Source organism: Lucilia cuprina, chromosome 6, assembly GCF_022045245.1.
Source record: "Lucilia cuprina isolate Lc7/37 chromosome 6, ASM2204524v1, whole genome shotgun sequence".
Lineage (NCBI taxonomy): Eukaryota > Metazoa > Arthropoda > Insecta > Diptera > Calliphoridae > Lucilia > Lucilia cuprina.
Window position 1 is genome coordinate 36,096,931 of NC_060954.1, and position 15,513 is coordinate 36,112,443.

At 31.6% G+C, this 15,513-nt stretch overlaps 1 protein-coding gene across 2 annotated transcripts in view; it reads right to left on the bottom strand.

Annotated features, from left to right (window-relative positions):
• Positions 1-15,513, bottom strand: part of LOC111674593 (hillarin) — a 56,430-nt gene that overhangs the window by 5,044 nt on the left and 35,873 nt on the right. The window contains exons 3-5 of one of the 2 annotated variants that reach the window (XM_046953789.1): positions 9,673-9,814; positions 9,293-9,504; positions 13-1,007 (exon numbers count right to left, since the gene is read on the bottom strand). In XM_046953789.1, the coding sequence (XP_046809745.1) occupies positions 13-1,007; positions 9,293-9,504; positions 9,673-9,814 (1,349 nt within the window). The remainder of the gene's footprint in view (positions 1-12; positions 1,008-9,292; positions 9,505-9,672; positions 9,815-15,513) is intronic. The other variant, XM_023435247.2, reaches the window with a different exon arrangement.

The following is a 15,513-nucleotide window of genomic DNA, read 5'->3' on the forward strand; positions in this document are numbered from 1 at the left end:
AGTATTCTTTACCTTAGACTATCATTTTTGCCTCTACCCGTTTTGGGCGCCTCCTTAGCATTGACCAGATGACGGGCACCCCAATTACACTGAACGAAACGCCAGGCACCAGCTACATAGACGGCATTCCAAGAATTACGGAAACGTGAATCTTGGAACTTAACACCTGGCTGATAACCGGCACTCTTGGAATAACCCTTTATGACCACACAATGCAAACCAGCATAACTGCAAAGACGTTTAAACAATACATGATAACTTTCGGTGCCGTATTTAATGCCACGCAATAGACCCATGGGTGTATCACCGCGCAAATCATCATCGAAATGCATGGCATTAAGGTTTTTCACAGTTATCCAACGGAATATTGTTCGGGCTTTTTCTATGTCGGTGGTGCAACGTCCCACCAATTGACGCACTAGATCGGTAAAGGTCTTTTGATCTTCCTGGGCTACGGAAATGGCTATACGATCGACATCTTCAAATTCTATGGGATCGGTATAAATTTGGAATTTACTAACAGCTGGCGGTGCAGGCAGAGGTGCTAACATGGGATACTCCATGGGTGTTACACCTTCACTGAACTCGTCATCCAGGAAAATGCTTTCGTTCTGCATATACTCCGAACGACGAGCACTTATCAATTCTAACATTTCACTGGACTGACGATCGACTAGAGCCGCTGTTTCGTAACGTTCATGTTCCAACATTTTACGTGTTATACTTTCCTTCTTTTTGCTTCGTCTCAGGGTCATATTCTTCTCCAAGTCCTCTTTCTGTTGCTCATGCCGCAGCGTAAGAATATTTTGTTCTTCACGATTACGTCTTGATGTGGCCAATTCCTTTTCGAATTTATGCGCCAATCTCTGTAATTCACGTTCCCATTCTGTTTGGAATTCCGATTGGATTTTACGATCTTCCTCTTCACGTTTACGTGCAAATTTACGATATAGTTCATCTTCCTCTTTGCGATGTTTCATTTCGAGTCGAGCCTGTTCCTCTCGAGCCTAGCGAAGCGTAACATGGAAGAAGAAAAATTTACAATAAAAATAAATTACATATTAATTATTTTAACTAATGATCATTAATGTTAATTTGTTTCGGTATAAAATATGTGAGAGAAAAAAATAATAGAAAAAAAAGTTCGTTATAATGCATTTTGCGTTTTTCAAATTGTAAATATTAATTAACCACCTCATTTTTCATTTATTTTATGATGCAGTTGTTCTCAATCGGTGGTATATATAATGTGGGTAATACACAAAGTACCGTTTGAGTTCAATGAACTCTCCCAATAAAATGTTTCCAAAAACGTGCGGTTTAAATAGTTATCTTCCTCCAGGAAGCATCATGCACTACTGTGCTTTGATTTCTAAAGTAGGTCATAGTATGAACTATATAGTACTATATATATTATGTTTTACAATCTGAACCATAAGCGGTACTAAAGACTGGATTATAATCTGTGATAATCTGTAAAGCCTGGTATGTAGAGTAGACAAAAGTCCGGTCTACAGCCCGTTAATTTTTTGTAAATTTGACGGACTATAGTTTTCACTAAAACCTGGACTATAGTTTGTACTAATATACTATAATCTGGACAATATATACTCAGGACTGTAGTCAGGACTAAAATCTATATTATAGTCTGCAAAATAATGGCACAATAGTCTGCACAACTATTTGAACTATAGCCTGGACTATAATATAAACTATTATATATTTTAGACTTTAGCTTAGACCTAGAACTGTAGTCTGCATTACAGTCTGGACTATATTTTGGACTATAGTCTGGAATATTTTTCTGCTCTATAGTCTGAAGTATCGTCTGCACTTTTTTTCTGCTCTATAGTTTGCACTATAGTCTAAACTGTAGTCTGCACTAAAGTTGAACTACAGTCTGTATTATTGTCTCTAATATAGTCTGAACTGTAATCTGGACTAAGGTCTACATTCTGAACTATTGTCTGCTATACCTGGTTAACACTAGGAAACTTTTTTGGGAAACTTTTGATTTTTGTGTGTGAGAGAAAGAAATATCAACCATCTCTTTCTCTCACACACAAACTCAAAAGTTTCTCAACAAAAGTTTCCCAGTGTGAACGAGGTGCTATACTCAATAATTTGGACTATAGTATAGACTATTTTTAAATATTATTTTATACTATAGTCTGACTAGTTGATTAGTATGAACTATTGCCTGCTATACTGTCCAAACTATAGTGCAAATTATCACTATAATTTGGACAATAGTCTGAACTATATTTTACACTATAGATTACATGGTATGCCTGTAGTCTTAACATTAATCTGCGCTATAGCCTGCACTATATTCTGGACAATAGTCTGCGCTATTGTCTGAACTATAGTCTGAACTCCGCACTGCACTAGTCTGGACTTGAGCCTGAATTACAGTCTGGGCTATAGTCAGTAATATAGTCCGCACTATAGAATTGAACAATAATCAGGACTGTAGCCAACACTATAGTCAAAATTGCAGCATCGACTAAATCGGTACAATAGTTCGGACTACTACAGTCAATCTGAAGATTTCCATCGCTTTAATGGTTTGCAAACAGCTGCTTTAGGCCTTTTAACTATTACTGGCATTATATATTAATATACAATTTTTTTTATTATTTCGTAATGGTTTGTTGGTTAATTTAATTATAACAATCATGTTTGAGCTTGAATACATTTCTTTTTTTTTGTTGACCAAAACTCTATATCAATATTATACATTTATAACATTCCCTCTCTTCACTCATTGCAACTAATAGATAGTTTAACTGCAGTTGCAGTTAAAACTAACAACTGTTTTAGAGTAAGTTAGTAAAGTGGTTGTTGTAATTATTATTGCCACTAACTACTAATATTACCACTAGTTGTAGTAGTTTATTATAATCAGTTTGTTAGACCATTGCACTGTCTGTCCATCTTTAAGGCAATTATGTTTTTTTTGGTTTGTTTTATTCCGGTTTTAATTTGCTCATATCTGATGGCACATCAGTGTTAATAAAAATTTGTTAACTATTAAAAATATCATTGTCATTATTTTGTAGTTGTTGCTCGGTTTTACTTTATACAAATTTTTATCTTGAATCTTGCTAAAAGTTGCAAATGATTGAGTGAATGTTATCTGTTTTTTATATAGTATAAAATATCTATCTATAAATGATATTTTAATGGAAGAAAAATGTTATCAAACATCATGTTAAAAATTAAAAAAAGATTATTTTTGAAATGCTGCATGATTTTCACAATTACAGAAAGAAGATGAAATAAAATGTAATTTTAAATAATTGCATATTTTTGGAAATTGATTAAATGATTTTAAACAATTATAAATGTTTAAATTTTTGAAGTTTGAAATCTTAAAGATGCACTTGACTGAAAACAATATAAATTAAAATATTTCAATTCCTAACAAAATCTTTTAAAAAATAAACAAGAAATTAATTTTAAAGTCTGTAAAAAACATACTTATTTGTAATTTGATGCAAAAAAGAGCATTTCAAATTAAAATCAACCCTGTTGGCTACAAATTACAAATTTTTTTTTTATTTTTTACAATCGTTAAAAAACAAGTTAAACTATTAAAAGTAATTTTACACTTAACCATTTTTTAAATCTAATAAAAGCAACAATGTGTCAAAAGTAAAACAATAAAAAAACAACATATTTGAAACTTCAAGAGGTTAAATAAGACTTTCAAACATCATACAAAATATACTTTATTGGTATTACAACAAACAAATACAGTACAATCCTAAAAAATGCAGTTTGTAAACATATTTAAATATGTAATGTAATTTATATATATAACTAAAGTCTAGTGTTTTAAATACACTTTTATTTTTTTTAAAATAACATGCATGCAAGGCTGTAGGGTATAAACGTAATCAAACAAAATCAACTTGTAGCAATAAATTTTGGTTAAAATATTGCAACAAGTAAACAACTTCACAAAAACGGAGTCAAAAACTTCAAAACATTTCTGCCAAATACGGAAGCAAGTCAAAGAAATACGAAACAAAAATACAAAAACAATACACTGACTGATTGATAAAACAAAAGTAAAAATATTGCAAACCCGGCTACCAGCAACAAACAACATATTTCATTGCAGACATTAAAAACAATAAACTCCATACAATCACTCTTAAATTTGTGGATGCATGAAAATTTAACATATTGACCATATAGAATGCAAAGTGTTGTGAGTTTGATCGAAAACACTCAGACTAGAGTCCAGACATAAGAGTTGACTATACTCCCCACTAAAAACTATACTATATAATAGACAAAACTTTAGTCTATACTATAGATTAGACTTTATTCCAGACTATAAACCAAACTTTAGTTCAGACAATCTAGACTATAGACTAGACTAAAGACTAGACTAAAGACTAGACTATAGACTAGACTATAGACTAGACTATAGACTAGACTATAGACTAGACTATAGACTAGACTATAGACTAGACTATAGACTAGATTATAGACTAGACTATAGACTAGACTATAGACTAGACTATAGACTAGACTATAGACTAGACTATAGACTAGACTATAGACCGGACTAAGACTAGACTGTATACTAAACTATAGACAAAAATATATACTAAACTATAGAATAAATTACAAACAAAACTATATACTAGACTATGAACTAGACTATAGTCTAGACCATTTTATGAATTATGCGGCCATATATGGGTTAATTACAGTCACTTGTTCGTTAGTTTTTTCACTATTTTTTCTGGTCTTTAGTCTGTGTTTCAACTACTACATACTCGTACAAATGCGTTACTAAATTATGCATCCAAGTGAAAGTAACAAAAGCAATCATCCATCCATACTCTTGTATCTCTTATATAGTACAAACATCCCATTGCAGTATTCGTATACGATGTATATACATATGACCATCTAACCATTCATATAACCAATCCAGTTAGTCAGTCAGTTGTGTTTCCATCATTTTTTAGTGCTACCACCAACAAACAAACAAACCAACAACAACTGCATACAGGTCCCATTTATATTTATTGTTTCCCTAAAGTAATCAATTTGTTTTTTTGATATTGTTTTTTTTTCTGGATTTTTGTTGTCCACTTTGTAAGTCAATAAGGCCAAAAAATTTATGTTTAAAGTACGACCAAGTACATTGTTCAATGGGTTTTAAATATTATATAGAGCGGGCGTTTTTCTAATGATTTTTTTCTTTAATTTTATTTTTCATCATCTAAGTTTTTTTTTGTAATGTTTGGATGTTTCTTTTAATACCAACTTTATTATACAAGTTTTGAGCCGAATAAAATTTATAATTTTATGGTCATGGTGAATGAACACTAGCTGGGGTATCTAACATTTAAATGGATTTTATATTTTTTAACTTTATGCATCTTTAAAATTTGAATATATTAGTTACATAGGCGGATAAAGCGGACATCAAATAAAAAATGGAATTATCGTGAGACCGTTTTCTCTGAGAAAAGGATTTCACTACAAAGTAGTTATTACCCTGAAAGGAAACTTCAATTTAATAACTGCTCATATGATTTTTGACGGTATGGTCCTACATATTTACATCTGTAAATGTCCTTCCATGATCCTCACTATTTCAGTGCTGTTTAATTAGATTATTAATTTGTTGTTTGGGCAAAAAAAGTTAAAAAAAATCCTGACAAAAAAAATCGCTAAACAATGGACCCAAAATGTTGATAGTCAAGCTGCTTTCAGAGCATTAGCTTGTCATACGGTACATTTGCGCCTGGTTAAAGATTGTAGAAAGGCCCTTAGGGATAGACTGTCTGCATATGCACTCACGCAGCAACCCGATTGAACGAAAAGATATAAGAGAGTACTTGTATAGTATTTGTAAGTTATTACTAGACTCCTCCTAAGTAATGCTGGCGGTAAGAAATATAAACTCTCCCAAACTCGTTAATGACTTCCCAGCAAAAACTTGGGTAATGGCTTTCAATTGTAATAACTTACCTAACAACATACTTTTCAATGACTTCTACATTTGGTCTGGATTACATAGAAGTAGTCTACTTTTTTATTTACTTGTAATCGTTTGTGGTAAGTACTTGCCTCTAATGACATCACCGTGTTAAAATAATGACTTAAAATGCTATTGTGTATGTAAGTTTTAGCATTTTAACTTCTTACATGGTAATGAAAGTTTTTACTGGTTTGGTATTATACAACTACTTACGTAGTAGTAATATCCCAGCAAAAACTGGGTAATAGCTGGGTAATAGGTAATTACTTACCTAACAACATACTTTTCAATGACTATCGCATATGGCCTGGATTGCGCAGAAGTAGTCTAATAAGGTCTTACTAATAATGTGTTATATAAATACTTTCCAATTCATTAGTCTTGTCATTGAAGATATAGATGCTGTATATGCTTATTCATGTGATTTACAATGACTACTTTTTCTAATTACTTGTAATCATTTGTGATAAGTACTTGCCTCTAATGACATCACCGTGTTAAAATAATGACTTTAAATGTTATTGTGTATACGTAGGTACTTCATTTTAAGTTTTATCGTTTAATTTTGACACTTTAATAGTACGAAATTTTTTTACACATAAAGAAAGAAAATAATTTTTTTTCCGTGTGCAAACCTCTATTGGACGCACAATAAAATAACTACGTACTGGTGTTGTGTATGAAAGCGTATTATGCCTTGACGCATAGAAAGCTTAAAGCAGATGAACTTTTTACTTTTCTAAGCGTCACTAACAAGTCAGCTGATTTTAACAATATATATTTCTTTATTAATGTCTATTTATGATTTTTAATTAATTAAAACGAGTTAACTAGTGAAAAAATTAATAAAAACAGTAAAAACGCGAAGTTTTCTAGAAAGAAAACTAAAAATAAACACATATAACTTGAAGCGTAAAATGAGAAGACGGATAGGTAGACCGTCAGCTTAAGACAACGAAATTACGAACAATTGAATAAGTTTCGTATTCTGTGTGATCATATCTTTGTGCTTAAAATAAAGCCACATTTTAACTCCTTATTTGAAAGTAGTTATAGTTGTGAGTTTTGTAAGTACTTGTTTACTCCAATGTCATCAATAATGTGTTAAAATCCCAGCAAAAACTAACATTGAAGGCTACATAAGGGTTTTAAATGTTAAAATTTCTTATACGTTTTAAATCAATCCTTTAACTCGCCGAATATATTATCATAGCGATTATATTATCGCTTGTTTACAAATAGGAAATTAGGTAAGTACTTGCCCGCAAGTATGGAGGAGGATACGTCCACTGCCTCTATTATTTTTTTTAGTTTGAAACAATATGTAAAGGCTAAAAAGTAAGTACTTCCATAATATATTATTTGTAAGTCATTACTATTACTCTTCCAAGTAATGCAAATGGTATATATCAGTCATTGAAAAGTAAATTAGTGAGTGCAAGTCATTAGCATCATTTTGCTGAGAACGCTAATGAATTAGTAGTGAGTTTAGCTTTTAATCTTTACATTACTTTTCAACGAAAGTTTTTGCTGGGTACATACATATGTCGAAAACAATTGACTGTAAAAGATTGTAGCTATTCTTATTGATAAAGAATACTCAACATTTTGAGACTGTATTTCAATTTTAATTCTATCCCATTGTGCAATGTAGGGTGTACCTTAGTCATTTTGATTATTAGATAATTTTATTAACAATTTTTTAACTGCATTGTAAAATAACGTTGTTACTTTGTAGTGTAAATCCACAACAACAACAACATTCACACAAATCTTAACAATACTGTTACTTAGTTAAATGATCTTTAAGTACATTTTAGTTAGTTGATGGTTAGTTTGTTTGGTTAGTTGGTGGTTTGGCTGGTCTGGTCTTTACTTAGTATAAAGCAAGATTTTCCTACTTTATTCTTATGCCTTTTTTCTGTTTTTTATTTGTTTTTTATTTTTCTAAATCGGATGTTCTGCACTAAATAATCTCTTAATTTATAACATTAACACAATGTTACAGTTGTAATAAAACATGGTAAAAAAACATTGTTAATGTTCTTTAATAAAAAGTTAAGAAAACGAAACAAAACAAAAAAAAAATAATATTCTAACTTTACTTGACCATTAAAAGTTTAGACGGAAAACAGGGGAGACTTAAAAAAAAAACACTTTAAGTAGAACTTAAACGAGGGAGTTGTATACTGTTATTTTTGTTTTTAAAAAAATGTTAAATAATTATGTTGCATGTATGTATGAAGTTACAAGTTTTTTTATGAGTATTTAGTAAGTATATTTAAGTACAATTATGATTGTTTTGAAGAAAAAAAAAAACAAACAAATTTGTAAGAAATCATGTAAAAAATCATTATATCGTTACACTACAATGATCAGTTGTTATTAAAATATGCGTTAGATATCATTTAAGAGTTGTGGTAAAAACAGTTTTATTTAAGTTTTAAAAATATAATTATTGAAACTAATCAAATGTTATAACTAACTGTTTTTTTTAACAAGAAAAACCTTGAACCTAATTTCTGAGATAAAAAGATACCACAGATCGATAGAGTTAAGTACTTAGGAGTAATCCTTGTTTGAAATTTAAAATTCATTGAAGTTATACCCAAAGATAATAATTTAAAATTCATTCAAGTTATGCCCAAAGATAATAATTTAAAATTTACTTCTATTAAAGGCCCTTTACACGACCACATTTAACGTTTTTAGTTTAGTACACAGAAAAAAAATATACACGTCTGGCGCCAAATTGACCCCAATGTGTTTATAATTTCTCAATAACATCCGTTGACAAAGTATAGCCATACGTACCACAACACACTGTATTGTTGACAACGCAAAATTGTCAATATTTCAAAAATTCGTTGTCAACAACGGATGTATATAAAAGTTAGAATTGTTACCATATTAACAACGTTTTGTTGTCCCTTCCATAATATTTTACACAAAATTTTGACAGATAGTATTAATTGTGTGTTCGTGTGAAGAGGGCTTAAATATATACAAAATTTATGTATTGGCAAAAGTCTAGAGATTTGTCAAGTGCTAAAAAAATATATAAAGAAGATCGCTGTCAAAATATAAATAAACGTTGGAGATGATATTTCGTTAATAAAAAACAAACTTGTTTTTATTCAACAAACGTACGCGCTTTTGTTTTCGCATATGTATACGAAAACAAAAGACTTAAGACACAAACATTTCTCTTTCAATAAACGTTTTTTTTACACTAAAAGATAAATAATAAAATAGAAAAAAGAAAAGAATTTCACTTACCAAATAGAAATCAATTGGTTTTTCTCTCGCCTTATTATAGGCCTTTTGTATTTCAGTCTGTTTAAGAGCATGTGCAATATGTAGCGCACTAGCATCGAAACGTCCATATTTGTAATCGGAATCATTCTGTGATGGTGAGCTCACCTCACGACTGCCATAACCATTTGGTGTTGATTGTCTTGAACCGAAACTTCCTTTAAGTATATAAAGATCAATAGAAAAAAAACAACAATTAATACAAAAAATACATACTAGTTTAAGGCCAATTGTAATTAAAATATTTTGTTGACAAGTTTTTTTTTTTTTTTGTAGAAAAAAACTTAAACTTGAGTTTATTTTTGGTTTTAATTAAAATTTTTACTAATGATCTATTAACTCACCATCAACTTCAGAACGTGCACCACGTATTTGTTCATTAACAAATTTATTTGTACGCGGCGCATTTAAAGCTTGTCTTATACCCACAGATGTATTATCCAAATGACCAGGTCCACTCTTTGGTACATGTGAATGACAGTAAACCTATAGGTAAAGAAAATAAAGAAAATGTTGATATATTAAAAAATTATAAAATTTTAGATTTTTTTATAAATATTACTTAATTTGTGTTTTGTGCTACACGCTATTTATATTTAGGTTTCTTTTTTCATCTATTTTCCTGTTTTCCCTTATAAAGATTTCTGTTTATAATTTGCAAATGTATGTATTTGGCGTTTTTAAAATAGCTCTAGCTGGCAACTAAGTATAAATGGAATGCATTTTGTAATTTCTACTAAAACTTCTTGAGCGTAGCATAGTAATAGATATTAGACGAGCTCAAAGAAAAATATATACATATATTGAACTACAGTCGCTGGTAAGAATCAACCAATAAACAACTAAGTTGCACTTATAACTTACTAATATAGAAGGGTAGACAAAAGTTTAAGTTGTAAATTTGGATGCAAATCAACTTTTCATTTTAAACTTAACCTACATGTTAAAGCATAAATGGATAAGCTGAGAAATGTACAAGAAGTCGAAGACCTTATTTCACGGTGGTACTTTTACAATCACAGGATGAGCTTATTTTATGGCTCACCACCGGCCCTTTATGCTTTTTACATGCTTTTTACAGTCGGTCCATATACAAGCGATTTGATCAAGTATTGGAACTATATAAGTCTGACCATTGCTTAACTACCGAAATGGAAAAACATAACTTCCGCTTACAACTACTCAGATGACATGGACTCTGTTGATTCGACATTAGAACCTAGAGCCGTAATAGGTACACTAAAATGCGAATCCATCAAATAAGCCGAGGTTTTAGAAAAAATGGTGTTTTTTCAATGGTATCACTTGTATAAGATACCTTATATCCATCACTATTCAGCACCCTTTTTCTCTACCGTGAATCCCCGCCTGCTTTACATCCATCCCGCTTGACAACAAATTATTTCCATTGTTAAGATCCACAGTCGCTCGTTAACGGGGTATATGTTTAAAACTTTGCCTTGTGGACGTTTTCCGTGATACTGAGTCAACCCCAAGGTCAAATTATTTCAAGGAAAGGTCGAGGTTTCAGTTGACTTCTCCAGTTTATAGTCCCGGCAGATTAAACTAAACCACTTTTCCCTGGAATTACAATAACATCAAGATGGGGAAAGTAACATGTATTTTTGGTACAACAAAGGATTGTACATCGAAATGTCGTAATACTTTAAAGGCATTTGATGTTGTATATATCCTTCTATCAACCTAAACAAACCTAACCTTTATGGCAATGATTTCGAAAAAATCCTTGACCGACAGCAAAGAAATTCAGCGAACATGTTTATTTGGTATAATTCATCAAGGATATTCCACAATTGAAGCAAACTTAAAAATATGTAGCGTCAAACTACTCTTGTCTTTAGGCAAGTTGAAAAAAGGCGGTTATGGGGCACGTTTGCTATATATACAGCACACATTTACTGTCTATACACCCACAAAAGGCGTGATTGCTCTTAAAACAGAAATATAATTTGTCAACAAGTTGGATGTACTAATCCCAGATAGAAAACTATGGTTAAACGAAAAATTAAAACAGATTCCAATACTACACGGAAAGCTAAAAACTGGGAGACAAAAAAACTACTGGAGATCTGCATTGAAAACATAGAAACCGAAATATACAACCATCTAATTACGTTCCCATGAATTGGATCTTCGCTCCGAAGCAAACCCTGCAGGGGAATAAACCGAAGGTTTTTTCCCAAGAAAGAACTATCAATGACAGTCGAACTGTTACAACAACAACAAACAAGTTATTCAGAACACTGTCAGGCAGAAGTATGTGCAATAACAGAATGTGTAAACTGGATTGAAATTAATGTGGCCCAGCAGAGCTTAACATTAATATGTATTTAGCGATGAGTCGTTGTAAGACTGTGCTGGACTTTAAAATAACCTTTTTAGGAAATACAGGGCTCTATCGGACCTGTTGTGGGCTGGGAATCGATCCTACCACCTCCGTTCAACCAGACTAGAACTTTAAACACTTTTAAGCAATAATTTTTGCATTATATTATATTGCCATAAAGCGAAGTGGACTTAATAAAGTTAATCTGATTAATGCAAAACCATTCGATGCAACGAAAGCTGACCCTTTTGAGATATAAGACGGTGGACGTAATCAAAAAGACTTGTCAAGTTTTTTTGATAACATTACTAATTCTGAATAACAATTTTACGCTGCAAAGGTCAAAGTAAGATCTAAACATTTTGGGATCATAATAAACATTTCCTTGTACCGAGCGTTCTATTTCTTCTCATGATATATTAGTATTATTTTGAATCTTTCCTTTGATCACCTCTCCTAAGCCTACGACTTTGGATTTTCGTCGACTTGGTCTGGGTTAATATTGTGTCAAAATAAGGCTAAAAACCGTATAAGATAACCTAAATCAATGTCAATTGTAGACTATGATTGAACGAGTTATGACAAGCCCGCATTATTCTCATTGTATAATAGTCCTTTTCCTATACTTAATATTTGGCTAAGGAATCAATGTTAAGAACACCGCCGATGTCTATAAATGTTAGCAGAAGAGACCGAGACTTTAATTTGGCACTATTTAAGTCTTCATTTAGTTCACTGTTTTCAGAATGTTTAAATGAAGATCACCTCTCCTAAGCCTACGACTTTGGATTTTTGTCAACTTGGTCTGGGTTAATATTGTGTCGGAATAAGGCTGAAAACCGTATAAGATAACCTAAATCAATGTTAATTGTAGACTGTGATTGAACGAGTTATGACAAGCCCGCATTATTCTCATTATATAATAGCCCTTTTCCTATTCTAAATATTTGGCTAAGGAATCAATGTTAAGAACACCGCCGATGTCTATAAATGTTAGCAGAAGAGACCCAGACTTTAATTTGGCACTATTTAAGTCTTCATTTAGTTCACTGTTTTCAGAATGTTTAAATAAAGAAAACATCCGAAACATCACAACTGTCTTATAAAGAAAGAAGGAGATCCAGAGAAATTATCTGTTCCTAGCTGGGTGCGAGAACAGCAACATTTGACGATTTTAATTTTGTAGAATTTTTTTTTCTGAATTATCCTAATATAATTTCAAACGAAATAAATAAAAACTATTTCATACACATTCGTACATCCGCACATACATAAGTATATACATGTTCCTCATAAATATGTATTCGTACTTAAGTATATACACATGTATTTTTATACGTAAGTATAACCGTAGTTACGTAAAGCTTTAAATGGTATCGCCTTTTTTCTTCTATAAAAACTACACACAAAACTTTGTTCATTCTTTTATCATTCATTCATTTCTTTATTGTTGCTGCTTCTGTTATTGCTGTAGTTGTTTTTTTTGTTATATTTTAAGTTGTTATTGTTACTATTTCTACTTAAATGTAGCCGGTTAACAGGTCTAATCAAACGTCAACCGTATTTAGTATACAGACATCGACATACATTCATTCACGTTTTTAAGGCATTCAACAACAACAACAACAAAACGTTAAAACTAATTCACCTACATATTATGCAGTCAATTTTGCTAGAATTTTTTTATGAGGCGTTCTTGACTTTTTATTTTAGAATTGTTTTCTTTGAAATTGTTGCCTTCTTTATTATTTTTAGTTCTAACTATTCACTATACTTTATGCACATATATTTAAATAAATAGCAATATTTTAGGAACAATGAAAAATTTAAATTATTATTCAGTGTATCTATCAGTGAATGACTAAACCTTGGAACTTAAAGAAAGTATTACGCTGAAAATTACTAGACATTTGTCATATATTCGACGAAACATATAAGTTTTGGCAATTAATGATAACATAATTCTAACACCTAAATAGCTTCAAATATTTAAGATTAAGCATTTTGTTGTTGTATATCAAACGTATTCTATGTCTGAGCCAACCACCGGGGGCATGTTACTTAAATCAAAAACCCATCTTGGTGTTCCTATCAATACCTTTAGTCTGCCGGGCCTATAAACTGGTAGAATGAAATATATCTACGGGCTTGGAATGATTTGACCTGGGGCTAACCACATTTGGTATCAAGAGAACCGGTAGTTCACATGGAGAGGTATCTTCTAGGTGCACATGGGTTTTAAACCCAAAAATAGCTGCAGGATAATATTGGCTAAAAAATACACAGTAATGTCTATAATTCGGGGACAGTTCAGGGCTGTTGCCTAGACAACAGATACTTCGCAGAGGAGTGACTGTGGGACTAAGCGTGCCAAGTGTTAGTGCGGGGTGAAGCGTTATGCGGGCCTCACTTATCCTTATATCAAGAGTGAGATGCGTGCTAGGATCAATGGTAATGGGTGTATGGTATCCTATACAAGCGATACCACTGAATTTTTCTTCTTTTTGAAGGCATGTTAAGGTTTTACTCTGTTCATACTACATTTATCACGTGTGTTGCCTAAGTTTATTTTGTCTATTTGCTATTCTGTATTTTATCTGGAAGATAATCTCGAAAATATGATAGGTTATCTACTCATACTAACGCCCAATAGCAATTTGTTTCTAAAAGCATACTCAATTTTGCTAGAGTCGAAAAAATTACTTAACTATCACCAATGTGGCTTTCGTATATATCGCTACTTTCCTTGAGTACCCCATGTAGTTTATCAATACTTGAAAATTTCTCCTCACGATTTATATTGAGGCCTTTTTTCAGAAATCGCTTTATTTTATAAATACTTATGCAGTAGATCATCAAACGAGTTCAAGACAAATTCAGCCGTAGAGCAAACATCCGTGCTTTCCATCCTCCATCTCAATCTGTTCTTTTGCGGATGAAAGTGACATTTGTAACTCATATCCATTCAATTGAAAATCAAGCCCATTGGGGCTGGTTTTTTTTGAAATTTTCACAGTGTCTTCCTGTTTGATGGGATGAAACTATATGCTACTTTTTACAGCTATTTACTTCAAGTGGGCGAGGAGCTACACCCACATACAAAATAAGTATTAATAGTCGTATATCTCAGAAACTGCAACATCTAGAGTCCTAACTTTATTTCACGGATAACTGTGACATCCATAACAATATTTTTGAACAAAATAGGCGGAATGACTATAGTGAACGGTGCATCGGTATATTTGACAAAATGTAACAGATAGCGTATTCAAATTTTGTCGGAACCATTTTAAGGGGTATAGGACCTCCTATATGAATTAAATACAAAAATTCGCTTATCTGGAAAACTATTAGTTGGAATCTTCAAATTTTACACGAAGATCTTTAAAATCCATGTTAACATTTTTTTGGAGGACTTCCAATGGTGGCGTTGCATCTCTCATATAAAAAAACACAAAAATTTGTTTATCTGGGAATCTAATTCAGCTAGCTTCTTCAAATTTTGGACGAAAAACTTAAATATTCATCTAAACATTTTGGGAGAACGGACGGACTTTTATTAGGATGAACTCAATTTCTTAAATTAAGAGCAACAATCATAAAATTTTTCACGAAAAACTTAAACGCCTCTCATATGAAATAAATACAAAAATTCGTAGGTTTGGGAATCTGGAAGCTGCAAAATTCAAATTTTACATTAAGAACTTTGACATTGATGTAAATATTTAGACAAAAATGGGCAAATTGTTAATGGAGCCTTGATTTATATATTAAATACAAAATTTCGAATATCTGAAAAACTTTAATATTGTTGAAATTTTTCTTTGGCGAACTTTAA